At 38.2% G+C, this 27854-nt stretch overlaps 1 protein-coding gene across 5 annotated transcripts in view; it reads left to right on the top strand.

The window, feature by feature from the left end:
• Window positions 1-4639: 4639 nt before the first annotated feature.
• Window positions 4640-27854, top strand: part of fam110b (family with sequence similarity 110 member B) — a 28086-nt gene continuing 4871 nt past the window's right edge. Inside the window, exons 1-4 of one of the 5 annotated variants that reach the window (XM_008433551.3) lie at window positions 4640-5480; window positions 23856-23951; window positions 24454-25054; window positions 26764-27176. In XM_008433551.3, the coding sequence (XP_008431773.1) occupies window positions 24932-25054; window positions 26764-27176 (536 nt within the window). In that variant the 5' untranslated portion in view covers window positions 4640-5480; window positions 23856-23951; window positions 24454-24931. Of the gene's footprint in view, window positions 5481-18083; window positions 23970-24453; window positions 25055-26763; window positions 27177-27854 lie in introns of those variants that run through there. The other 4 variants (XM_008433550.3, XM_008433552.3, XM_081598397.1 and 1 more) reach the window with 4 other exon arrangements.

Raw genomic sequence — 27854 nt, 5'->3', positions numbered from 1 at the left:
CTCACCTGTTCAGTTTGAGTCACTACGTCACACGAGACAATGGAGGCTGGAAGAGAGGAGACACAGCGAGCTCCATTCTGGTTCCCTTCCTCCATCCATTCAATCCATCCATCCAACCTGGTTTCCTTTATCCTGGTTTCTTTCATCCATGCATCCATCTTGGCTCCCTTCCATTCCTGGGATTACGTGACCATTTTGATTTCTTTACAGGGATGTTCTCACAACCTGTCAAAATAAAAATCCAAAAACCAGAAAATCCTGGGAGTGTGTCTTTGAATGTGGAGATTCGACATGAAGATTCCTTTGAGATGACAGACAAAAAGACAATATTAAACATTTAGGACAATGTTATCCCCAATGTTTAAAGTTGTCCAGGATGTTTAACATTGCCTCCAATTTTTTTTTATCTCCAGTGCTTAACATTGTCCTTGATGTTTAAGATTATAGCTGATGCTTACTGCATCTGGAATGTCTGACTTCACCTCCAATGGTTAACACAAAATAAAACTTTTCTGGAGATGAAGTTTGACCTCTGATAAACATTGACAATAATGTTAAACATTAAGGATAACATTAAACATTATCCTTGATTAAATAAAAATTGGGGACAACGTTAAAAATCCTGGATATTAAATGCTGAACATTGGAGATAAAGTTAAACATCAGACTGAACAATAACCATTGGTGGCTAAAGCTTAACATTTGGGACAATGTTCAACTTCGAAGATAAACATTGGGGGAAACTTTATTTTTGCACAATTTATTGATTTAAGGCTGCAAATCCTGGAACTTGTTTCTAATTAGAAAATCTATTTAAGTTCAGTTACAAAGTTCTACCTTTTTCCTTTACAACTCTGAAATTAGTAATTCAGTTACAGTAACATGTATTGTCGAACTCCATACTAATGTAGGAAAATGTAGCCACTTATCCCGGAGTATAATGGTTAAATATAGAAGAAGAAGAATTTATACATTGACAAGGAGTTAGAAATGATTCTGTTGCTGTGTGTCCGATTGTTATTTAAATTGTCATTATTACTATTACTATGTATCTGTAGATTTTCTTGTCTTCTGAGTTAGTTTGTAACCGTTTTGTCTATGTCATATAATTTATCTGTTGTTTCTTTAGAACAGTATATTGAACAGGAACATGAATATTGTAACATGGTTTTAATTACAACCCTGCGACAGACTGGTGACCTGTCCAGGGTGACCCCACCTCTCACCTGGAACGTTAGCTGGAGATGCACACCAGCACCCCTCCTGACCCCACTGAGGGACAAGGGTGTTAGAAGATGGATGGATGGATGGATGGATGGATGGATGGATGGATGGATGGATGGATGGATGGATGGATGGATGGATGGATGGATGGATGGATGGATGGATGGATGGATGGATGGATGGATGGATGGATGGATGGATGGATGGATGGATGGATGGTTTTAATTACAAATTTTTGATAAATAGGGCATTGTAAGTAAGTCATTAAATTGAGATAATGCATAGAATTAAATAAGTGTTCTTGTGATTTTTTCTCTCCTACAGATTGCTTGTTTTTAAAGACCTGTTTGAAATAAATCAATTATTTGTTAGTTTGAGTAAGCTACATGCGCTTACAGAATAGTGCTGCTGTAATTGTTTGTGTGCTAGAAGTGAGCTAAGGTGGAATAATGTATTTGTGTCAGGTTGTAAATTTTAATTATGAAGCAGGTCAAAGAGAATTCAGTGTATTCATTCATTACTTATTGTGGTAAATAGCATGTTGGTAGATATTCTGTGAGACATTGAAGCTGTGTAACAGCGATGTAATATCACTATATGTTAAGCATATCCTATCATTTCAGGTGCACAGTGACCTGCGCAGTTCGGTGGACACGTTGTGGCTGCGCTGCATTTGATAAAGTCAACATATAAAAAAAAAATCCCTTCTCACCCTCCGCGGGTGGTCTGTTTCATCCTCTGAGCTCGGGTCCTCTACCAGAGGCCTGGGAGCTTGAGGGTTCTCCTCCAGTATCTTGGCTGTGCCTAGAACTGCACATTTCTGGACTGAGATGTATGATGTTGTTCCTGGGATCTGTTTTAGCCACTGCTCCAGTTTGGGGGTGACTGCCCCGAGGGCCCCGATGACCACAGGCACCACTGTGGTCTTCACCTTCCAGGTCTTTTCCAGTTCCTCCCTGAGGCCCTGGTATTTCTCCAATTTCTCATGCTCCTTTTTCCTGATGTTATAATCACTTGGTATTGCTACATCCACCACAACGGCTTTCCTCTGTTCTTTATCCACCACCACAATGTCCGGTTGGTTCTCCATTACCATCTTGTCTGTCTGGATCTGGAAGTCCCACAGGATCTTAACTCGGTCATTCTCCACCACCTTTGGGGGTGTTCCCCACTTCGATCTCAGGGCTTCCAGTCCATATTCTGCACAGATGTTCCTGTACACTATGCCCGCCACTTGGTTATGTCGTTCCATGTAAGCTTTCCCTGCCAGCATCTTGCACCCTGCTGTTATGTGCTGGACTGTCTCAGGGGCCTCCTTGCACAACCTACACCTTGGGTCTTGTCTGGTGTGGTAGATCTGAGCCTCTATTGCTCTGGTGTTTAGGGCCTGTTCCTGTGCAGCCAGGATGAGAGCCTCTGTGCTGTCCTTGAGTCCAGCTTTTTCCAGCCATTGGTAGGATTTCCTGATATCAGCTCTTCAGTTATTTGTCGGTGGTACATCCCATGTAGGGGCTTGTCCTCCCATGATGGTACCTCCAGCACCTCATCCTCTGTTCTCCATTGTCTGAGACATTCGCTGAGCACATCGTCTGTTGAGGCTTTGTCCTTGATGTATTTATGGATCTTGGATGTTTCATCCTAGACAGTGGCTCTCACACTCACTAGTCCTCTGCCTCCTTCCTTACGGCTCGTGTACAGTCTCAGGGTGCTGGATTTGGGGTGGAATCCTTCATGCATGGTTAGTAGCTTCCTAGTCTTAACATCCGTGGCCTTCATCTCTTCCATTGGCCAGCTAATTATTCCTGCAGGGTATCTGATTACTGGTAAGGCTTAGCTGTTTATTGCACAGATCTTGTTCTTGCCGTTGAGCTGGCTTCTCAGGACTTGCCATATTCGTTGGGGGTATTTGGCTGTGGCTCCTTTCCTTGTGACCTCATCGAGGTTGACATTTGCTTGTGGTATTCCCAGGTACTTGTAATTGTTCTCAATGTCTGCTATTGTTCCTTCTGGGAGTGAGACCCCTTCTGTGTGGGCGACCTTCCCTCTCTTTGTAACCATCTGACCACACTTCTCTAGTCCGAATGACATCCCAATGTCAGTGCTGTAGATCCTGGTGGTGTGGATCAGTGAGTCGATGTCTCGCTCGCTCTTGGCGTACAGCTTGATGTCATCCATGTAGAGGAGGTGACTGATTGTGACCCCATTCTTGAGTCGGTATCCGTAGCCAGTCTTGTTGATGATTTGGCTGAGAGGGTTCAGGTCTATGCAGAACAGCAGTTCTGCATAGACAGAGCATCTCCTTGGTATATGCCACATTTGATGGATGTGGTTTTCAGTTGGATATATATATATATATATATATATATATATATATATATATATATATATATATATATATATATATATATAATTAGTTTTATTTATTTCTTTATTTTATTTTGTCATAGTACCCCCAAGAATTTAAAACTACTTTCACCCCTGATTGCAACATATACAACATATTAATACGTAAAAAAAGATTGTGGTGATCTGTATTTGTAGATGTCTGTGTTTAATTTAATTCCAATAAGACCCTGTTTCACCTGTCTGTTACTGTTTTATTCTTAAGTATTCTAATAAAAAGATTAGTGCATGCAGCTTCATTTTAAACTGACAGGGTATTCTGATGAAGGTGATATTTTTGTGGTTTTTGTCGTGTATATAAATTGTTCCAATGCTAAGCTAAGCATAACTACTAAGCTTCGGTCTCGTCACTCAAATAATGTAATATTTAACATTAACATAAAACCCGCTAGTTTTCGGTTTGTAACCATGACGGTAGAAGTTTCAGACGGGTAGCACCGACAGACAGACATGTTTATCGGTGCTACGGTGGGAAAATCTGACGAGGTAGCACAGATAGTCAGAACACCGGTTCTCAAGCGTGTGTCCACAGAAAAAATATTTTTCCACAGCGGGAACTCTGCTCTACTCTACACCGCAGAATAAACCCAGATGGTAACGGTTCACGTTTTTCTGCGTCAAACGTTACGTCACCTGTGGGCCGATCAAAAAACCGGTCAACCGAACAAAAACACAACAAGCATGGCAGTGAAGAATGTGACTGCTGTTTCCCCTTATTATTATTTTATTTGCAATTAGCATGAAACTCAGAAACCAAAGAAACTCAACAGACAATAAAAGACCCTGGTTCTGGTCTGGACTGTTACTAATCAGAAACGGGCCGGGGTTTCACCCCCATGTTAAAATATTTTAGAATGTTTTGGGACATATAATGCGTTTATTTTTTAATATACTGGCTTTTGTGGCAAACAGTGCTTTTTTCAATATATTATTTTATTATTCTTGAATAAATAAGTCATCCTTCAAATAAAATCTAAACAAACCTGATCACACGTCAGCAGTTACAGCAGATCACCTTCTGTCGCAGTCAACCTAGACGCTGCAGCTGCAATCCAAGCACTGGCCCTTTAACGGACGGACCGCTCCATTCAGGAGGGATGGACACAGCTTGAAAGCCAGCGACATCCAAGGAAATGTAATATCATGCAAAGAGCTGCTCCAATATATCCAAAAGGCAAACATGCAGAGTGTGTGAGAACAGGACCGTTTAGTTTGAGTAAAAACGGAACGAGGATCAACTGAGGGAGGATTTCTGTCTCACTGCAGGTCTGAGCCGCTCACCGTTAGGTTTGCTAAAATCACAGCACCGAACGGGAAAATGTCATCCTCAGTTCCAAAATAAAATCAAAATTACAAATATTTTTTATGCATTTGTATTTACTTGGTAGTTTGCATTGCACTTAGCTGCAGCTTCATTTTCACTCTAAGAGTGTAAATAATCAAATAAGACCTTAATTCTTAGCTTGCTTCATCTTTCTACTTGAAAGCAAAGTAGTGTTATGCAAAATAAATGGACTAAAACATTTTTATTGCAGACAAAAACGAACTGCGGAGTGATTTCAATAGAAGACTACTTTGGAGTGTTTTTTAACCACATTTTTTGTCGCCTTTATCATTCGCGTGGCTTTTTTGAGTAAAAACGCTGGTCTACAGAGTGAAAGTAGATTTCTAGGGAAATAGTGGGAGTCTTGAGCAGAAAAGGACGCTGATTGTGAAGAGGCTGGGCGGAAGGAAGTGCCGCTGCTGCTCACTGCTGCTGGCGGAGGTCTGGACGCTGTCAGGCCGAACAAACGCACCGATCTGACGGAGAGAAATTGCTGCAGCATCCTTTGTTTTCTGACTCTGAAGTTGAGGTAGGCCACATCAACAGTTCTGCTCCATCTGATCTGCATGTTTGGCTCCATCACCACCCGCGGGGTTCGCCGTCCCTCCTCGGGCCGGTCCACTCAGGTCTATTGTTCGGCAGATTGTCATTCAGGCGGCAGCAGAGGGGAGCCATGTCAGGCACCGTTAGTGTGTGATGTTGTGGTTGTGTGCTTTGGGAACAGCAGCTTGGTTTTTAAGGCCGCTGTGCAGTCAGGAACACATTCCGTGCCGTGCCGTGCCGTGCCGTGCCGTGCCTTTCTGCTCGGTGGGGTTTGGCAAAGCAAAGCATCATCACCGCGCGCACGAGCACGCGCTCTTCGTATAGTGGCTGTCAGCTGCTAACGTGCCTCTGCTGACACACCCGTCTGCTCCAGACTCCTGGGAGCGGAACAACCGTTTGGTGCTTCTATCTGCTCCTGCTGCATCCTTGAGTTCTTCTGCTGAGACATTTCTCACTCAGGCTTCATAAGTTCCAAACTAAACTAAGAGTTGATGTCATTTTCAATTGATAATTAGAAACCGAGTCATCAAATAAACAAATGCAAAAGAAAGAATGCATGAAGCAGCCGGATACAGGGGCGCACCTATTCAACCTGGGTCCCTTCATTTTGGGAGATCAATCAATCCTTGCATGAGAAACTGATCTCATCTGCCTCCACAAATATCTGAAAATCTGCCACAGCCCCTTTTTGCTCTGCTGTGAGAGAGGGCAGACTGACAGACATGTCTGCCAGCTTTGCAGTGTTGTTGCCATCTTTAGCACCATTTCAGACAAAAAATCAGCATTGCATCTTTTAAAGTTCAGTGATCGGCCAGAAAACTACAGTCAGTGCACCCCTAATTTAAACATCCTCATAAAATCAGAGTCGATATAAAGCAAACCTTTTATTAACTTCATGTCTAACTGCTGAGCCCTTTAAGCCCAGACTGAAGAGGAAGAACTAGTGTTTGAATCCTGGATCCATCACAACCACACAGGACATTTCATGTTTCAATGATTATTTTATAGTTTTTTCTACAGCATTAATGACTTTTGTTATATATATTTTTTATTTTATAAAACAAAGCAAACTCTGTCCCTCATCTTCCTCAGAGGTGTGTGTGTGTGTGTGTGTGTGTGTGTGTGTTTGTGTGTGTGTTAGCAGCCCATTTGCTGCTGCAAAAAACCCTACAGATTTGCAGATTTGTTAATAAATCTCTGTACAATTTCCTAAATGGCTCCACATTCATAGTTTTTGGATCGTTCAAACAGAACTGTTCCCAGGCTGCATGATGCTCAGCTCACCAATCTCTACAGCATCACTAAACTGTTGATGATCTCCAGGCTTTGTTTGATTGTGAAAGCTGTGACTTTCAGGAACTGCTGAATGTATAGAACACCTAAAGTTTCACTGAAGAAAACCAAAGGTCACAGATTATGTAGACTGGTAGCTTTATGCGCCACTCCTGTGTGTAAAACTTATTAGCTTCACTTCCTGTTTTTGCCTGATGTTTGGTTTTTCTCCACTTGTTCACATTTCCTTTGTACTGCACTTGGTTCTATATTGAGACAAATCCAGGTTTCTCACACAGATTAGAAATTAGGATTTGGTTTAAGTATTTTCCTCATCTGAAAATACTTAAACAACAATACAAACCAGAAATGGTGTAGAAAAAAGCATTTTTGTTGTCATACAATTTTTGTCTTTTATTTAAAAACAACTCCCCATCACATTGTAGAAATAAAAGTAAAGTTTGGTATAACCTTGGATGGAAATATAATCATGGTATTACAGTGTTTGTGTGGGATCAGTAAACATAAATTTATTCTGATTCCCTTACACATGAACTTTATTATAAATATATTAATGATCTCCCTGGTTATATAATAAACTAATATTGACTTAGGATTCTGCTCCTTAAGTTTTCTAACCACAATTCTCCATATTTTATTTGACTGTAATTAATTTCCAATCAGCTGATTTTAATCTTGGTTCTAAGCAAAGATGCTTTACATGAAATCGCTCATTTCCATTCACACACACATTGACATGCTGATGATGTCAAGCTACTGATTGTAGCCACAGCTGCCCTCTGTTTCCGTCCTTTAGACTGATCAAAGCCTATGAATTTTACTCAGTAAAATTAGGTTCTTACATTTCTTGCTTTATGGTCTTGGAATTCAACGCTCACAATGTTTTACTCCAACTTCTTTCAGTGTTGTTTTTGAAGTGGTAACAAATGTCAAAGTTTCTAAAACATTAGCTTGAAAATTCTTTGAAAGATTTGAAAATAAATAATCTGGTATTGGTGCCTTAAATTCACCATAAAAACTTTCTGTGGTTTACACAAAACCCTCTGGCATCAGTATTTATTAAAAATCACATTGGTCTCTTTAAATAAATCTTTAACTCTCTAGTCTTTAAAATACGTCTGAAGTGTAAATTGTCTCTGTCAGCAATCTTAAATTGCATTAAAAGCATGGATCATGAAAACAATATTACACTTGAATTAAAACTTGTCATACTTTAGGAACAATTTGTGAATATTTTGAATAATTGAAGAGGGAGACCCATAGTTTGGGTCCCAGAAAACAGCCATGCTGTGTCAGCGGCCAGGAGTGCATCCAGGTGGTTACTTTCTCAGATCCTGCCTTGAGTTCTGCCAGCTCTCTTTGCTCCATTTATCCCAGCTGGAAAAGGTCATGAACTTTGAACTTTGCCTCAGAGTTGCTATCTGACCAGGGATTTGATTGCTCAGCATTCCTGAAATCGAAACCAAATTTAAGCAATTCGAAAAACTATCTTAATCACATATGATTGGATGTTAAAGTGAACTGCTCAAGGCGGTAGCATTTGGAGTAGCTCTGCTGCTTTCATTTAGATTTCTTCATTTTAAAGACTTTTTATGTTTCAGTACATTTTTGGACAACTAATTTCTGGTTTTGGATGCAGTGCAGCTGGAAGGATTTTTGGTGATACTTTTTTACTTTTGAACATTTCTTGTCACGATAACAAATTTTGCTGAGCAATTAATTGTCTAAAAAATTATTGCGATAAATGATAATATTGTTTCAAGACCTTTTGACACTGATTTAATGGAAATGACTAATAATTCATGCAATTTCCTGCCATACATAGATACACTTTATTTTCAAAAGAACACGTAACACTGGAACTAATAAACTAAATAAACAAAACAACCAAAGACAAAAAATTACATTCATTCTCAGTCTCCATTAACAAAAAACGTACTTGAATAAAAACTAAACAACATAAAGCCAAAGTGGAAATAAATACTGCATTCAACCAAAAGAGTGCAGATTATCAAGTCTTTATACTATATTGCCCTTCAGTAATCACTAGATTTAAATAGAGAAGATGATCACATCCGACTACCTAATTCAATAGCTCACACTACATGATTTTTTGCCCCTATTTTCCCCTTATGACAATCTTAGATCGTTGGTCGATCTAAGATTGTCGCTGGTGATTTCGTAACTGATCATCCTGCAGTATGTGGTGGGTTTTGGTAGATCGTCGTGGCAGCTCCGATCTAAATTAGGGGTTTCCCCGACTGGGAGCTTAACGCTGAAGGGTACTTTTAGGTACCCCTAAAAGATTTAGTGGGGGTACGCAGTACCTGCAGAGAGGGGAGGCTGTCTGCTGTAAAGAATCAGTGGGTTCACTGTGCAGCCGTGACTGATTAGTTTTTCAAGAACAATCTAAAACACGACTTAATCAGTTAATAAATAACTTTTTCCCATTTCATATTGTTTCTGAACTGTTCGTGCTTTGCTAGAGCAGCGGTGCAACACGACGATCTGTTTTGAGTCGATCTTGGCATAAGGTGACAAACTGATGCTGAGACCAGCACGTCCTCCTCTGACTCGCTTAAAACGTTCATAACTTTATTAAAGAACAACAAAAAAATCAACAAAACGTTTTCAAACTAATGACCCAACAACAATAATAATCTCAGTGATTATTGTTTCAACAAGTTGTTGCGCAATTCGGTGCGTTTCGGTTCCATTACCAAAATAACTAGCAGAGCAGGAGTTTAAAATTAACTAATCAACCACCGCTGTGTTCAGGGAGCTTATTAATAATGACAAAAATAAATATCACGGCTGAAAACCTGATATCATAACGGGCTGAATGTTATGTTTTTAATGTAATCTCTGGTGGACTTGCGGAACGAAGGAGGTTGCTATAGCAACAGCTGTGCTTAAATGACAGAGACGGAGAGTAAAGAGGTGCTACTGGTTTAGAGTTGATCACCTGTTCAGGTTGTTTTATCTTTGTTTACCTTTGCTGTGGCTCATCACAGCCGCTGTAGTTTCTGAACGTTCAATAAACGACAAACTTGGACTAATTACCTCGTTCTGTGTCAGTATACGTCATTTATAACAAACATATATACTTAATGAGACGGTAAATATGTCTCATTAAGTATTTAACAAACAAATGGCTTCTACCGCGATAATTATGTGAAATTAAATTAATTGTAAAAAAAATAGTTTGGTGCTGTCAGGCTCAGAGCCTGAGAGGCTTTTCCTTTATCAAACAATTTTATTTATTTTTATTTTTTTGGCTCCTATTTAGTGGAAATATTGATGTTGATGAGATTTTTTCCAAAATAATAACCTTTTTCAACCTTTATAGCTCCACTGTTGAAAATGAGGCTCTAACATTCACAAATGACATTGAAATAAAATCCAGTCCAACATCTGGTTTGAGGTGATTCCTCTGGAACCTGTTGGAGGAAAAATATCCCAACTTCAGAAGATGAGCTTTAACCTATCAGAGCTCTGTGGTTCCTCCTGTCAGTATGAGAGTCAGGGTGAGGAGGCGCCATGTTAGGAAGAGAAGTGGAAGCTGCAGGATCTTCAGAACAAACAGGTCATGATGCTGGGCTACTGATTATCCCTCTGTCTGGACACAGGACCAATATAACCAGTTTAAAAGCTAAAATGAATGGTTATATGGCAGACATGGAAAACTGGGATGACACCATGCCATGATGTTCAGAGTTTAGGTCTCATGGCATCTCAAGGTGTCAACATTGCAGCCAGTGGGCTGAAGGAAATACAGCTTTATTCTGTAGCAATTCAAGAGCTACCGGCTTTTACCGCTTCGCAAAAACTTAATTAGCACAGAAACTCCAAAGCACATGAAGAAGCAACATTATATATATATTTATATTTATTTTTTTTGTCATAGTACTCAAAAGAATTTAAAACTACTTTCACCCCTGGAGATGATATGTGGAAACAACATTAATATTTATTCAACATTTCGCGCAAAGAATATAGAAATGTCAAGGGGAGGAGTTGGAGCCAAATTGCTACCGCATTTGATGAACCCGGTAAGTTTTCAGTTGTTCTTCGTTAACGTGACATAAATAGGTTATAATGATTTTCATTCAGTCAGGACTTCATGCTGACTCTAGCTACATGCATCACAGGTAGATTCTAGTAAAGCATTGATTGTGGCTGGACACCACATGGCACGGTCGAACCCGATCGAACCGTTATACCTAGGATTTCTGTCAGCTAATGTGTCTCTCAGGTTTTGAAAATGGACTGACAATCGGCCAACACCTCATGTCATGTGCGCTGGACATTACACTAAGGAAATGAGGAAGGCAGGGTCAGTCGAGAGCACCGGAGTTGAACGTTTTTCATTCAGTGTCATCAAGAGAAAGAAAAAATGGCAGGAAGAGACGATAAAGCCGATAATTAAAATGAGGTTGATAGGTTTAATTTATTGTGCGATTAATTGATTTATAGTTTATCGCGACAGGCCTAGTTGTGATGTGTAACCATAGCAGCAAGGTGGGTTATTTTTACTACTCTGAGCTACTCTCAGAAGCTCAAATAATACCTAAGCTACAGTCCAGATAAAGCGAAAAGCCGCAGCAAAGAGAAAGTAAAGAAGGAAATTCAAACCATCGATCATAAAGAGCAAAGAGACTTTTGGTAAACAATTTGGATGAGCCGTAAGATCCAGGCAGGTTACCAGGAATGCAGTGTTATGTGTTTTTGTGAGACTTGGCTGCAGGATCTTATTCTCAACTGTGTCTCTCTGCTGAACTGTCTGACCACACAAGCAGAGATTTAAAAAGGAGAAGAAAGCAAAGGAGGTGGATTTAGCAGTGCTTGTGAACAACAGATTATGTCATCCATGACATGTTACTGTGAAGTATCATTTGAACTGTTAGTAAGTTTTTGCTCACGAGAGTGTTCCTCAGTTTCATTTATGAACTGTTTACATCCCTTGCAACCATGCATTAGATGTCTTCAGTTAAGTTGCTGCTAACTACAGACACACCACTCCAATGCGTTTGTGGCAGTATTTTTTATTTTTATTCATGCCTCACTCTCTACTGCACTTCTAACATTTCAACCATTTGACAACTGTTCCGCCAGAGGAAACATAGTGTTGAATTTGTTTTATGCAAATGTCAGAGTTATCAATCTCTAAAGTAACGGTTCTCAACCTGGGTGGTACCGCCCCCCAGGGGGCGTTCAGACGACGGCAGGGGGCGCTGGCAGACATTTTTACAAAAGGGGGGCGCTGGGATGCCTTTGGGGGGCGTTTGGTCGAAGGTAAACTTTATACCTTAAATGAACAACAATACCAGTTTAGACTTTGTGCAACTTGGTAAAACTGTATTGTGTAACATTAAATCATGCTTGGCTGCAACTGTATCGATGGCAGCTCTTCTTCTATTCAGTGTTTGTAGCTTCTGTTAGCTTCTTGGCGCAGCTCCGTTCTCCTGCTACTGGTAGCTAAAATCACGATACCCTCACTGAGTATCCCTCTGAAAAATGAACCCATTTAAATCAAGAAATCAAGAAATCCCTCCATGGCTGATACCACGATAGAGAGCGTTCATTTTATAGCGTTAACACGGTGCTGTAAGTGGTCCGGTATGAAACGGGGTGATAGAACAACACAGCACTTTTACATTTCAACAATCAGAATGCAGAAATTGTTTTAAAAGGTTTATGTCAGTCTGCCTTTTCCCCATCGACACGCTTCCCGACCGCCCTGCACCTTAGGGGCTTAAAAACACGACGAGCACATTGAGCAAAACTCTGAAACAGGAGAAACGGGACATAAAACGGAGCGACGAACTAGATGTGAATTATGGCATAAAAACAGAGAATCTGATGCTGAACAGTGAAAAATCAACACATGATGTGAAACATGATGATTAGACAGAGCAGCAGGTGATGTGTGAAGATTATTTGTCTTATAATGGATAAATGATCAAATAAATTTAGCAAGAGGAAATAAACTAAAGTGGACATAGCAATAAACCAAGAGAGGATAAAACTAATCAAATGAAACTAAATGGAAATGAATGAAGAACAAAATGCAAGAATAAACTAAGAAACTAAAGTAAATACAGAGGAATAAACTGGTATGGCAAGACCTTTAGAGCAATAATTAATACAGAGACTGTATGGCAAGAATAAACAGACACTATTTCCAGATAAAAGGTAAAATAATATTGTTGAAGTGTCATGGGTTTGTTGAGACCATATCTAGTACTGAGAATAAATATATCTTACAGACCATAACAGTAAAGAACTGATCACTTATTTATGTTTTTAATTAGATTTGATATTTTTATTTCTTCAATATTATTTTTCATGTCAGTGTTAATGTCATGAGGCTGATGACTCCATGACACTTTCAATTTGACTCATTAGGATTTGATTAAGAACCAGATTTGTTCTGTGTCATTTCTGTCCAGTAAAACTATTAATCTATAATCAATAGACATGTCTATATAAAGATATAATCCATGTTTCTGTCTCATATTTGTATGGCATTAAAAGGATCTGGAACTTTAGTTTTTCCACTGAAAGCTCTGGTTTGAACAATAAATGCCATGAGGGTGAAGTTTTATGGATGATACTCTGATGTCCCATTCTCCTGAAGGCAGCACAGAGCTGCACCACCAGAAACTGACAAACACTGAAGAGAAGAAGAGTTATGATTAATGTAGTTACAGTTCTATCCATGTTTTAATGCTGCAGAGCTCAGTCGTTTTGCAAATAGTTCAAAGTTTAAACTGGCATGTTGTTCATCTTTTATCTGGTCATTTTGTGGAAGATTTAACAACTAGAAAATGGCACAAAATAAGAATATTTTTCCACTCTGATTGGCTGCTGTTAGGCCTACAGATTTTAACTTGAATGTTCATTAAATTTTTCATAGACGCATGTATTATTTTATATTATTATATTATATGTATTATTTTTGATGATAAATACAGAAACAAGCATAAAAATCAAAACATCTACAATAGTGATAGTAATATTAATGATAAAATAATAGTCAGTACAAAGTAGCCTGCAAATTCTTTGGTGGGGGCGTAGAGGGACCTGGATAAAGGCTGGGGGGACGCTGGGCTGAAAAAGGTTGAGAAACACTGGTCTAAAGCAAGATCTTCTCTGGAAAAATCAGATGACAACCTCGCTTTGCTTTGCTCCAAATATGAACCCTTCATTCAAAGGCAAAATGTAATTTTAAAAAACTGCAAAAAGTGGGCTGAAGAAGTTCTGCCGGACTGTTTTGAGGCTACAGACTGGGATGCACTTTGTCAGCCACAGGGAAAGGACATCAGTGCCATGGCAGAAAATAGGACTGACTAAATATATATGAACTATAGACAACTCTATCCTACTAGAATAGCTAGATGTTTTTCCAAGAGCAAACTCTGGATCAGCAGTGATCTAAAGAAATTGCTAAACAAGAAAAGGGAAACTTTAAGGAAGGAGACTGGAATTATTTAGGACTATATGGGAGCTTGTAATTAAGATTATAGACAGCTAGAAGATGTAAAGAAAGAAACTTGAGAGCAAATTCTAGAAATTCCACTGTGCTTTTGTACAATGACAATAAAGGCATTCTGATTCTTAATGCTAACAGAAATGTCTGGGATAAATAAAATGAGACTAAAAGAAGAAGGAGGAACATATAGATTAAACTCTGGATACAGCAAATAAACTGAACACACCCAGTTGAAAAAAAGTATACTTTAGTATATTTCAAACATACTTGCATTTGTGAAAGTACACTTTAAGTATACTAAGTATAATGTGTACTACCTATAAATATATCTGAAGTATACTAAGTATACTTGTACCAATTTCAAAATTAGAACTTTAAACACACTTAAACATAATTGTACCAAAATACACTTTAATAAATATATTAAATAAAAGAATGCTTTAGGTGAACACAATATATATTTGCCTAAGTCTAAATATACACTTGCTCAAGTATATTTAAAATATATTTTGTGCATATTTTAAAATATATGCTCAAAATAGAATTTTTTTAAATTCACTTAACGCTACTTTAAATTATTAATTTCAGTATGTTTTAAATTACATCTCAGTGTAAATTAAGTTAATAAAGTATGCTTTTATTTAATCGGGTGAACCCCGTTGAGATCCAGATCTCATTTTCAAGAGGGAAATGGCCAGAAGTCTGCATCACGCAGCGATCTGATTACAAAATAAAACTAATTGATACATATACAGAAGTATGTCTTTTAGGCACCTATAAAGTACTTTTCATGTAAATTTTAGGCATACATTTTAGCACCTAAAAAGTATGTCTTTTTAGGTGCCTTAATAATCTTTTTCTATTTTTGTTAAAATAGCGAAGAATAAAAAAATGATAATCATGATGTAATGTTGTTTAAGAAAGTACACCATCCATTTTCAGATATGATGTTAGATCTACACAGTAATCAACAGGATTAGTTCCAGTTCACACTCCAGACCAGATGGTGGCGGTATTTCACACTTTCATTTTTTTTTTTTTTTCAAAAAAACGCCATAAAGAGAAGAAAAAACTTGAACGCAGGGAAGATAACAGGCATTGTTCAAATTCGTCATTTTTACTCGCATAATATTGCCTCAAAGTAGAGAGGGCCTTGACAATAGTTACTATCCATCCATCCATCCATCCATTTTCTTTCACTCTTGTCCCTCAGTGGGGTCGGGAGAGTTGATGGTGCCGATCTTCAGCTAACGTTCCGGGCGAGAGGCGGGGTCACCATGGACAGGTAGCCAGTCTGTCGCAGGGCAACACAGAGACACAGGGGACAAACAACCATGCACACACACACCTAGGAACAATTTGGAGAGGCCAATTAACCTGACAGTCATGTTTTTGGACTGTGGGAGGAAACCGGAGTACCCGGAGAAAACCCACGCATGCACAGGGAGAACATGCAAACTCCATGCAGAAAGACCGGGGCCGGGAATCAAACCCAGAACCTTCTTGCTGCAAGGCAACAGCTCTAACAACTGCTCCACTGTGCAGCCCCAATAGTTATTAATTTTGGTAAATTCAAGCTGGTGACGTCCTAGTCCATGTTAGACGACAACACAACTGGACAACAACCGATGGAAATTAAATGTGTGTCACAAAAGGAGCATGGAGGGATGAAGGCTGCTAAGTGTTGCTAGCTGGTGGTAAGTTTGCTTATTAATTATCTACATTTAACTATAAACAGTGCCGTAAAGATATATAACTTACGTTGGTTTCATAAATAATTATTTTATCAATTTTATTGTAACTTGTATGATTATTACTATAGCAATCATTCAGCTTCATGTTATTACTGCATGGAGGCTGTTTGTTGTGACTTATACTTTTATTCATAAACCTGGTTTTAATTAAGCTCCATAAGACAGAGAGACTTTAATATTGTGAGGTTGTTGTTCTAACTCGTTCATCAATGATTTTATCTTCAACATATGTTTGCAGTCTAACTAAGCAAATGAAGATGAAAGAGGAAGCCAGAGAAATCAGGTGTTAGGAAACCTAAAGACTTTTCTGTCTCAGAAGAAGCTCTGGCTCCACCAGATCACCAACCAGCTCTGAGGATGAAGCTTCACATTGTCTTCATGGTGTAAGTATTTTTTTTTTTACTGACCAGCTAGCTACATGTTCAACAACAAAAACTGCTGTGTTACCAACACTAAGTGCTTTAATAAACATAATTTGATTTAAAGGTAACTGGAAATAATTTTTTCCCTTGTTAATCTAACATTTATCTTTCATAAATGTTATTTGTTGTTGGCTTTCAGGGCCCTGTGATGGACTGGTGACCTGTCCAGGGTGAACCCTACCTCTCATCTGATGGCTGCTGGAGATGGGCACCACCAGCCCCCCTCACCACCCTGCAAGGATCAGTGTGTTCAGATCATGGATGGAAAGATTTTAAGGTAGTTTGTCTCCTTAAGTCCACACTTAAAACAGCTTCATAGTTAATGTCCAACATCAACTGATTCTATGACATTGATGACTATTTTTTTTCTACTTCTAACATAAACGGGTAAAGAAGACACCCAGAAATGTTTTTCCACCCGAGGCATCCGGTCCCAATCATCATCAGTTCTGATGATGTCACATACACAGCGAGTACTAAACGTCTTAAAATTGTAAGTATTATTTTCTTTGCCATTTTTCTGTTCTCTTTAAATACAAATACTTTCTCTCTTTAATTGCTCTATTGTTCTTTTTTGCAGATTTCTGTAAAGTGCAGTGATCCAGTGAAAGGGAATGTTCTGTCGTTGATCCTCACTGTTCTTAGGAAGGAGAAATGTCAGTTTGTCTGCAGTAATACTGGAATACTGTGACATTGAATTAAAACAATACTCTGTCCTTGATGAAACAGTTTTCACATTTCCTCTAAAGTGTACCTATCATTTTATTGTGCTGATTTTCATAAGCATGTTGTCTGTAAACTTTTTATATATTGACAATTTGTACAATTCTGTTATAGTATATTGACTCTTGAAAAAATGTTGGTAAGACTTTATTTCACAGGGTGTGCATACGACTGATATGATACTGGCTACACATGACATAACTCATGTTAGGAACATACATGTCATGAAGTGTCATTCAGTAAATAATGACAATTTTAATAAGAATTTGCTTTAAAACTTGAATGACAAGTGTTATGTTTATGACAGTGTCATGTCAGTCTTATGCACACCCCATCAAATAGTGTTACCAAAATGGTAATATATAGAAAGCACAATGCAATTATAATTTTTGTTCTTTAAAGTAATAACTTTTGTGTTTTTTTTTGTCACACTTAAATTTCCATGTTCATTGTGTTCAATTTTGATGTGTAAACTGATAATTTATGTAAAGTTCATAAAGTTGTGAGTAAAATTGGACAATTTTAAAATGTCAGTAATTAAACAAAATATTTGAATTACCTTGAATATCTTGTGTAATTAATCTTTCCATGTAATTTTAGCCTAAAACAATGTAAATATGCACGTAATGTACAAAATAGGAAAGTATGAATAAAGACTTATGAGTAATTAAAATTGTACTTTATTAGCAATAGCAGTAAATCAAAAATAAAAATTAAGTGTAATTTAAATACATTACTAATACAATAGTAGTATATTTAAAATATATTAAAAGTATATTTTTAATATAATTCTATGACAGAATTAGTACACTCAAAATATCTTAAGCTCCTGAATACTACATAAAAAGTATACTTAAAGTATACTAAGTACAACTTGAAGTTGTTCCAAAAAAGTATGTTTAAGTATACTAAAAATTGTAAATTAATACTATTTAAATACTATTAAAGCATACTAAGCACAAAAGAAGTTATTCCAAAATATTACAGTTTAAGTACATATAGTATGCTAAAGTATGTTACAATTTAATATACTAAAGTATATTTTATTTACTAGGGCATTCTTCAATAGGTTTAGTTCATGAACAAGTTCAGCATCATCCTTTTCTCAGTCAAGCAGTCGTCCCAATAGACGGCTTGAGCAACAGCTTTCCGGTCACACCTCAAATGTTCTGATTTCCACCTCAGCCACAGATCCTTGTGGTTCTAAATGCTTGTCTTCAACCAAATCAGGAGATGCTGCTGCTCCCTTTGCCTCCACCTCCCACCCATCTGTCTTTAGAAGTCAGGTGAAGAGGCAGTGGGAGAGACTAAACTTCACCAGTTCCAAATGATGACAGTTTCCAAGCCGTGGAGGTTTTTACAGAGCAGCTCTGTGGGATGCATCTCTTCAACCTTAATCTGACCTAGGAGAAGGTTCCAGAGCTGCAGAAGATATCTAGCCTTGTCCCAATGTCCTGAAGAGACTCCTGCTGGGCCACCTGAGAATTCAAACAAGCGCATATCAGGAATCCTTGCAGCTCATTTATTGTTGTTTAGTTGACGTTTAAATGGCATCATAGAACTGCGTCAACAAGCCCACTGTCATTTGGACAAAGCAGATGGCTATGATCATGTTCTTTGATTTCCCCAGAACATTTAGCACAATTCAGTCTGATCTGCTCGGTCAGAACCTCCAGAAGACAGGCCTCAACAATCACCTGTATCAATGGATCCCTGACAAACAGACCAGTGTTTTAGTTTGGCTTGGCCTTGTGTTTTTGAATATTTTCATGTTAGATTCAGAACCTCTGATGAAACATTTTCTCAGTGTTATAACGTTCCCTCTCTGTTTTGATGTAGTGAGGATGGTTACATTTATCTGGTGTCATACTTTTTTCCAGACGTTTTAGGCTTGTCTCTATATTTCTTGGTGTACTGTAAGCAGGCTGCATTGCCATAGCAAAGGCTTTGGTCTGATGACTCAGCCATACAGGGCATTTTATTGTGTATCTTTAAACAGCTACATTGCTTTATTTTTGTCCTGGTATTCAGCGGCCCCCGCCCACAAACACCACCACCTCCACCCCCATGTGAGCAACAAATAATGAAGAACCCATGAAATCAACAGAAAGGAGGATAAATACGTAAATATACAATTGAGATAACAATGTCCATTAGAATGTTCTTTACCATCAGTTCTGAACAGAACACTGGTGGATATTTGCACATTCTGAACTACTAAGTTTCAGACAAGTAGATTTTTTCCCTCACAATTTCTAGTTGTAAGCAAACAGATCATAGGTGAGGATAGTTTCCATTTAAACCCATTTGTATCAACTTGTGTATCTTATTATAGGTCAAAACTTCCACCTTATGTAAACTTTTAATCGAGATTGTTTAGATTCTTTCTGTTGACTTTATTCTTCAAAAGAGCAAAAACAAATATCACACAACCAGTAACAATGACTGAAAGAAAAGTGAAAAATGGCCCAAAGTTTTAGATTAAAATTTAATACTTTTAAATCTAAAGTATTCATTTTTAAAGCTCCTTCAGCAAGCCATCACCCAATTCTTTTTTTTTCTTCTCTTTTTTTCTCCCCCATCTGGGGACCTTTCACAATTACACATCACCTTCCAGAAATAAAATTAAACATTATACATTTTCATTACTCAAATTTTTAGTCTTACAATAGTTTGAATGAAATAGCTGTTGAATTTGGCTTCCGATCTTGATCTTTGATCTATGAGAATGCGTTCTTGCATTTTTATGTCATCACCTTGACATTAGATGAAAATGGTCTCAAAACAACAACATTGTTTATCGCAATAACTTATGGGACAATTTATCATTCAGCAAAATTTGTAATCATGACAGGCCTATTTCCATCGACTGGTGCATCAGTGGCTTTTTAGAGGAACAAAACAAAAAACCTCCAGATTTTCGAGATGTGTGGTCCAAAGTTGACAACTTCTGCATCTGATCCAGTACAGCTGTAGGCAGCAACATCCTCTGATTAAATTGTACTTTGTGTAGGTTGATTCGCTCCAAAGCAGTAGATGGAAATTACTATGGTAATCAAATGGTAATCAACTTTTTTTTTCCTTTTTGCAAAATTTCAAAAGTTCACTTCAAATTCACATAAAATTGCAAGCAAACACAACCATTTGACGGCTGTTCTGTCAGCTGTCAAATGGTTATTGTTTTCAGAACATTTTCAAGTTATATAATGGTAATAAAGGCATATTAATGTAAGAACACATTCTCAGGAAATTTTAAATTCTTATGAACATTGAACACTGGAACTGGACATTCTAAATATATAAAAAACAACAAAATCAACAAATAAAATACACTTGAAGTCTCTGTAAACAAAATTTTCCTTCAAACAAAAGGGTTAGCTGAGACCAAAGCAACAGACTGAAGACTTTTGTCATCCAGTTATTAGTAGAGAGAAAAGAGAAAAACAATAAATTATGCAAATGAAAATTGAGTTTGTGTTAATTTATCATGCAATTAAATGATTTAATGCTTATTGTGACTGTCCTCAGCTGAAGTTGTTAAAGGATCAGCCTTTCATCTTCTGGCTTCATAACAAGTGGTAGGCCAATTGTGAAACTTAAAAAAAACATAATAATAACTGATTGTTCAAACTTTGACGGTAGCAATTGCTGTCAAATGTTTGCAATAACTGGCAGACAGTCTTTCACAGGAAAGACTGTGGAGGGATTTTTGTGCTTTTTTCTCTTTTGTTGAAATGTTTAATCCATCTGTACTGGCTGGTTTTCCTGCATGTACGTCATGTTTTAGTTCAACCTAATCTAAGGCTGAACTTTGACCAGGCCACTCTAAAACCTTTAGTTTGTTTTGATTGAACCTTTGAGTGGTTGCTGTGCTTCAGACTATAATTCGGGTGCATAATATGATTAACTTTAAGGTCACAATAGATGGCCTGACACTCCCCTCCAAGGTTTTGTGTTGAGAGCAGAAATACCTCTTATGTTAGGGAAATGTATCCCTGTATCTATCTTATCGGGATAAATGATAAATGATGATCTTGTTTTTCACAATCTCACAAAGTTTGCACTATTTAGTCATTTAAGTTGAGTGGTATTATTGCTTCAAATGTGGGTCAGTAATTTCTGCTGATCACAAAACATCCCAAAATGCAAATTATGTCATTTGTATTTAAAATGTACATTAAACTAACTGAAGGTAAAATCATGGGTAACTGATTGTTATCCAAAATCAATTGTCCACTTTTTATTCATTACAATGAATACAATGAAAAAGGGCCATGTGTAGACAGTGTAGTGGACATGACAGCGGGGGAGGGGCTTCCAGATGGCTTCTCCAATGAGATTAATGGTATTAAGCGCATCTGTTTTGTTGACACTAAAAATAAAGGAGAGTGTTGGCATCATTTTGGAGCACATAGCAATGAAGCTGTTGGGAGAATTCTGTGTCTCATCAACAAATGCAACCAATTGCACTTCCTGGCCAAAACGATAAAAGTCACCACCAAAAAAAAAACAAACAACAAAAGGTCACACAGTTACCTTTGCTTGGATTGCCTTTATCTTTGAATACAGAACTCACTCACTGTGTAATTGTTACTAAAAACTTCATCAAAGACAGCAACAATTCACAGACAAAATATCAAAAAATGTTCAACACTCTTTTTCTATATGACTCTACATTCTTTGTCACTTTTACTGTTGCACTCTAATTTCCACACTGTGGAACAATATAAGGTATTTCTATTCTGAATTGAGTAAAGTAAAGGTTCAGTCAGAAACACGGATGTCAGACTCATTTTTGTCCGAATAAATTAAATGTCTTTATATTGGGAGGCCAGAAATATCAAAATATTGTGTATTGGCTTTAACTGATAAATATTTGAATAATAAATTATTCCTTTCTGAAGCGTACTGGAACTTTTGCCTTCCAAAAGTGACAGGAAACTATAAAACATTGGAACATTGTGCTGTAGCCTGGCCTACTTTCTCCTGCTGTTGTTTATTGCTACAGCATCAGCTGAATGAAATAAAGTGTTATTACTGTTCTAGCTAAGTAGATGCCAGCATCTCTTACTGGTTATTGCTCCGATAAAAATTATTTTGTTGGAGACCTGTGTATAAATGACTTGTTTTTCTTACTTTTTACTCCAGTTTATCCACAACTCTTCGTTCAGCATGCTGCATTTGCCTGTCGATCTTATTGTAAATATGTTCTGGGAATGCAGTGTTTGGTATTTAATGAGTCCAGTAATGTTGCTGTTGGAATGTATTGGTAAATGTTTAATTGATTTTAATTATTATGCATGATGCAACTGTTTATTTGGAAAAGGTTAGAGTATTATGTTGAATTTATGCAAAATGTGTCAATGGCCCCTTTTGAATTATTTTGGTTGCCTCATTAATCCTTGGTGCCTCGCCTTCCTCTCCATCCGCCATCTCCTCTTTCTCCTTCTGTCTCTTCATGTCTTTTCACAAGAACTGGATTAGTCCATTTTCAGTTGCTCCTTTGTTCCTGTGGAATTTCCTAATCCAGTCAAAATTATCAATTAAAAATAGAAAAATTAAATGGCTTGATAAAGTAAAGTGAAGTGTGGCAAATATTGCATGCAAAAACAACAACAAAAAAGTTTTAGTTAAAATTGTTCATGTTAAGTTAAATGCATGTTTTAACCAGCGGTTCATGTTTTGATTAGTTTACTGTTAAAGCCGTTGAATCCGACGACTGTTGGCCTGCTAGCAAGAGCCACACTGGCACAGCGGAGGGATGTTTTACTTTGAAGGAGTGAGTGTCCAAAGTGTGTAGTGGATGTTTTTTTGTTATCATTCATGGTCCAAAACAAACAACCACATTATTACACATTTCTGTTGTAGTTCTATGCGGGGATTTCCTGGATTTATTCAGTTCAGTGTATTAATGTACCATCAATTCACAACAAATTTTATCTCAAGGCGCTTTACAAAAAATGTATTTCAATTCAATTATAAAAAGTAGATTTGCAGGAATTGATTGTACAATATGCAACCCACAATCCCGCTGTGAATTTCAGGCCTTGTCAGCTGGCAGTTTTTGGATGAGTGCATTGCCCAGTTGCACACTGATGTGGCTTGGGAGGAAGCTGGAATTGGACCTCAATTTATATGACTGCAAGATGGCTGCCCTTTCCACTGAAGCACATTTGACCCCCAATCAGTCCCCAAAGAACAATATAGTCACATTATGGGTTCAAATTTCAAAATAGAGCCAGTGATGCAGACTGGTTCATTCTTCTGTTATGTCATGTTAGCACTTTGATGTTACTCTTGTTTTTATACCTAAAGAGTATAAAAACTTACAATTGGCAAGATATTCCTAAGGTGTTCAACATTTCTGTCCTTGTGGGTTTGGAGATATGCTCAGGGAACTTACAGTGGCTGCCCAGTAGGTGGCGAATGGCGATTTATGAAGTGACAAGCTAGTCTGCCTTCCTTAGCCACATACATACAAGAAAGCAGCATTAAATAGCTGTTCACCACAGACACAACTGTGTATGAAAAGGGTTCATAGAGCTGTTATCCATCTAGCGCTTAGAACAACATCACCTTCAAGGTCATTCATTGATCTGAAACAGAAGTTCTGCTGACATGAGGAACTTCAGCTTGCTCTGCTTTACTCAGTTCTGTTGTTTTTTACCTGACAGATGTGACTCCCACTGACAACCTGCAGCACCTAGAGGCCAAATACACAGGCAGCATTAAAGCAGAGGGTTTAAGTGAACCCTCTGCCAGTGAAACTGGTAAATATTATTTGCAAGGTAAAGCTATTTATGATGTAAAATATGTTTTTTTTAAGAAAGGAGGAAAACCTGTACTCAACAATGAAACGAGTAGATATGAAAAGATGCAGAAGTTAACTTCTCGTGCAAAAATTTGCACAAGATTTTTGCCTCATGCAAAAATCCTTTATTTTTGTTCGGACGAGCGTAAGCTTATTTTTCATCTCTGCTACTTAGAAGTTATGAGCTAGAAACATTCATTTAGTGGACACTAAATCAGATGCAGATGTCAGTTTGTTGTTAGTTGTTTCTTCTGTTTTCACATTTATTTAAAAAAACAAAACAAGTAAGAAAAGATTTGACCATCATAACCAATGTACCAACAAAACTCAATCATGGCCTGACTTCAGATGAATGGATGATTTACTTTGTGTTTGCTTGCAGAAATTCTGCAGTTCTATATTGCAAGGTAAATGATGTCCAACTACTCCATTGACTGTTTTTTTTTCTTTTCCCTTTTCAGATGCTTATCAGGTGGAAGGGAGAGCTGGTCTCAGTGGCGAGGCAGTAGGTTGTTGATTTTCTAACAGCCTCTGTTGTCCCCTGGCTGAATGGGATCTCTTATCCACGCCACGCTGTTGTCGCACGTCTGGAGTTTGACTTTCCTTTCACTGCACTCATTTGCCTCCTTTCCATTGTTCTGTTGCCCAACCTAAATGATTTAAACTGTCTAATCCAAAGAGCTAACAGATTAGAGAGCAGAGATCATCCTTTCAATCCGTTTATGTGACTACAGTATTCTCCCACTTCACCCTCTCAGTAACTCTTGCCTTCTCGCAAAAGCGATGTGCAGGGTGAGGGGGTTTGCCTGCTTTTAGATTTTTTTTTCTTGCCTCCACCTTGTGTCTTCATGTTTTGGGGGTTCCTTAGTGACCCCACCCTCTGTCAACCACCCCGCACTTATTGCCACCACGGCCGGCCACCTCAATCGCCTTGTTGCCATGCCGACAGAGACATTGGCTCCTCCCCTGCCAAGTAGCAAGTCTGCTGGCCCCACCACGCCCTTCAGTTCCACTGTACCTCTTCGCATCCTGAACAAGGGCCCTGAGTACTTCAGAAGGCAGGTGAGAATATCATTGTTGTGGTCTTAATGAGGACTCCTACAGCTGAGGTCGAAGGTCAGATTAGTTTTGGCCTTTTAATCATTTTTTTGAACCATTTATCATGGTGAAACAATGATGCGTTACAATGTGGTGTCCATAGTTACTGCTCTGACCCTACACATGTTGAATGATTTTATTTTTAAAGATCAATTTTTTCAAACTTCTTCTAATTTAAAAGTGATTTTTAAATTCATTTCAGAGCTTAACAGCTATGTGTAAATTGTTAGAAATAATGTTTGTAGATGGCTAATTGTAATTCTAATTGGAGCGCTTCTTCTTTTTTTTTTATTATATATCCTGTTTTAGCATTCCATGCAAACCATATGAAGAAGCTGGATGACTCCTCATATGGCATCCAGTTTCATATGAAAAAGATGAATGCTTCCGCCTGGTAAAAACCAGCCCCTTGTTCTACACGGGGTGTGGACCCTTGGCTAATGATAATTCAATAGTAACTTCAGGGGATGGTGTCCTAATTGCATGATTAACTTTATTAAATTACGGTTGCCCATGATATCCTGTGACACAGGTTGTATTATGTAATTTTAACCTGTGCTGGTATGACCTCTGACCTTTTGGATTATGTAACTGTGATTGTGTGTGTTTATGGACATGTGTTGTAGATGTGTGTGCTAAACTGTCATTTGGACTTAAGAGGAAGTAATATTCTTGAGAAGGTCATGAGCCTTCCAGCGCTCAGCAGCCCAGAACAGCAGGGCGGGCAGCCTCTGTTCCTCCACAGACGTCCTCTTGGCGTTCTCCCTCAGCAAGAATCCACCCGACAGGGAGGCAAGGAAGCACATGAGTAGCAAAGACACACAGGGCTATTCTACTGGATCATACTACTACTAGCAAAGGTTGAGCCTGGAATCCGGTCACCCAACCAGCCAGGTGCTTGATCCACCCGGCACTGAGGATGGAGAACCTCATCCTCAGTGCCACCCATTCAAAGAACAGGGAACTGTGATCCATAGCAGCCTGGACCCAGAGAGTTCAATGAGGGAAGGGCGGTTTTATGACCCCTCCCAAATCGGAAAGTCCCAAAGGAGCAGGGCTCAGTACCCCTCAGAATGTCCGAAATGTCCCCAAGAGGCGTAGACCACCCTCCAGGAGACCACCACTCAACAATGTAGCCGAGTTCCCACACACATTCCACCACACAAGAGGGACAACCTGCACCACCACTTCGAAATCTGTGCCCCCATATCGTCATAGCACTCCTCCAGAACGATGACCTTCTCAGTGTCAGGAGTTATATTTTACTGCCCAGGTTTCAAACTCCATTCAAACTCACAGAAAACATCTTGGGTAAATAAAAAGCCTTTGGAAAGTTAAGCTTTGGAGAAAAAACCTTTAGGAACCTGCAGTGGAAAAGCACTCCTGTATATAGTTACATGTCTCTGGGTAAGTTCCATCTTACTGGATACTGCTTTTTGTGGCTCTTTCTTGACAGTTGTTAAAGCCCTCTGGCTTTAAATCTTCACTTTGACTTCCTCAAACATACTTGTGGTCATTGTAGAGAATGTTCTTTGGTTAGAACATTTCATTGATCTGATTGGTTTGTTGCAGAAGTATGCGGTAATTGGATCATACTGCTTTATGATGAAATGTTTATTTTTCCATGCCTGAAACTATTTACATAGAATAATTAATTTTTAATGTGTTCTCAGGCGGAACCAAACCCAAACCGCCTGAGTGCAGTTGAGAGACTAGAAGCTGACAAAGCAAAGTATGTCAAGAGTCAGGAGGTCATCAATGCCAAGCAAGAACCAGTCAAACCGCCTGTCCTGGCCAAGCCCACTGTTGACCCTTCCATCCTGTCAAAGAAAAGCCCTGGGATTGGTGGAGGAGGGAACGGAGTCGGGACCCCTTTCAAAGCATCCAATAACAACGCAAAGTCAGACACATGTGCGTCCAGCTGTGGCAGCGGCAAACGGCAGAATTTAAATCTGGAGATCTTAAAAAATCTGCTGAACTCATCGTCATCTTCAGCAGCAGGTTCTGAAGGACTGTCAGGTGGAGCTAAAAGTACCGTCCTCATGAGGTCATCAGCCAGAATGGCCAGAAGCTGGACACCGTTGGGGTAAGTCCCTGCTGATGGTTGCATATTGTCTGGAGTATTTCTAATGCCTAATTCTATCTCTGATTATATAAGCTAAGATTTGAACACGACACTAACAAAAAGCTGAAAGATGTATTTTTACTAACTTTGAGCTTACACCTCAGCAAAAACTGTTGCCTAATATAAAATGATTCTGAATTTGATCATTGGAAGATGGAAATGTGATTGTGAAATTCTGATAGGAGAAACTATGTAGATATCTGGAGGAAACCAAGTCATTCTAAGGTCTTTTTATTTTATTTTGTGCACCACCTGCGAAGGCTGTTTTTAACATCAGTCATTTTCATAAAAAGCAAATATTTATGAACTCTCCAAGTTTTTCAAATCTTTAACAGTCTTGACTATTAAAATTTCTATAGTTTTTTTCATGTTTTATATGCAAATTGGAGACTATTATCGTCAACAGTAAAAATCACTTATTTTTGCTATATATTCTTTATTACTATTATTTTGTAGTAACTTTTTAGCTACTACAAAAAGTTACTGTTTTTTGTAACTTATTTTGTCAAAAGAGCCTTTGTTCATGGTTGATTTGCAAAAGCAATAAAAAGTGGAAAAAGTCCAAGGGTGTAAATACATTTCATACGGTATTGCATATATCTGGAATTTTATGTTTTTACAGTACATGGAATTTCATCC

This window comes from Poecilia reticulata, chromosome 17, assembly GCF_904066995.2.
Source record: "Poecilia reticulata chromosome 17, P_reticulata-male-v2, whole genome shotgun sequence".
Taxonomy (NCBI): domain Eukaryota; kingdom Metazoa; phylum Chordata; class Actinopteri; order Cyprinodontiformes; family Poeciliidae; genus Poecilia; species Poecilia reticulata.
This window is presented reverse-complemented; position numbering and strand designations above follow the sequence as displayed.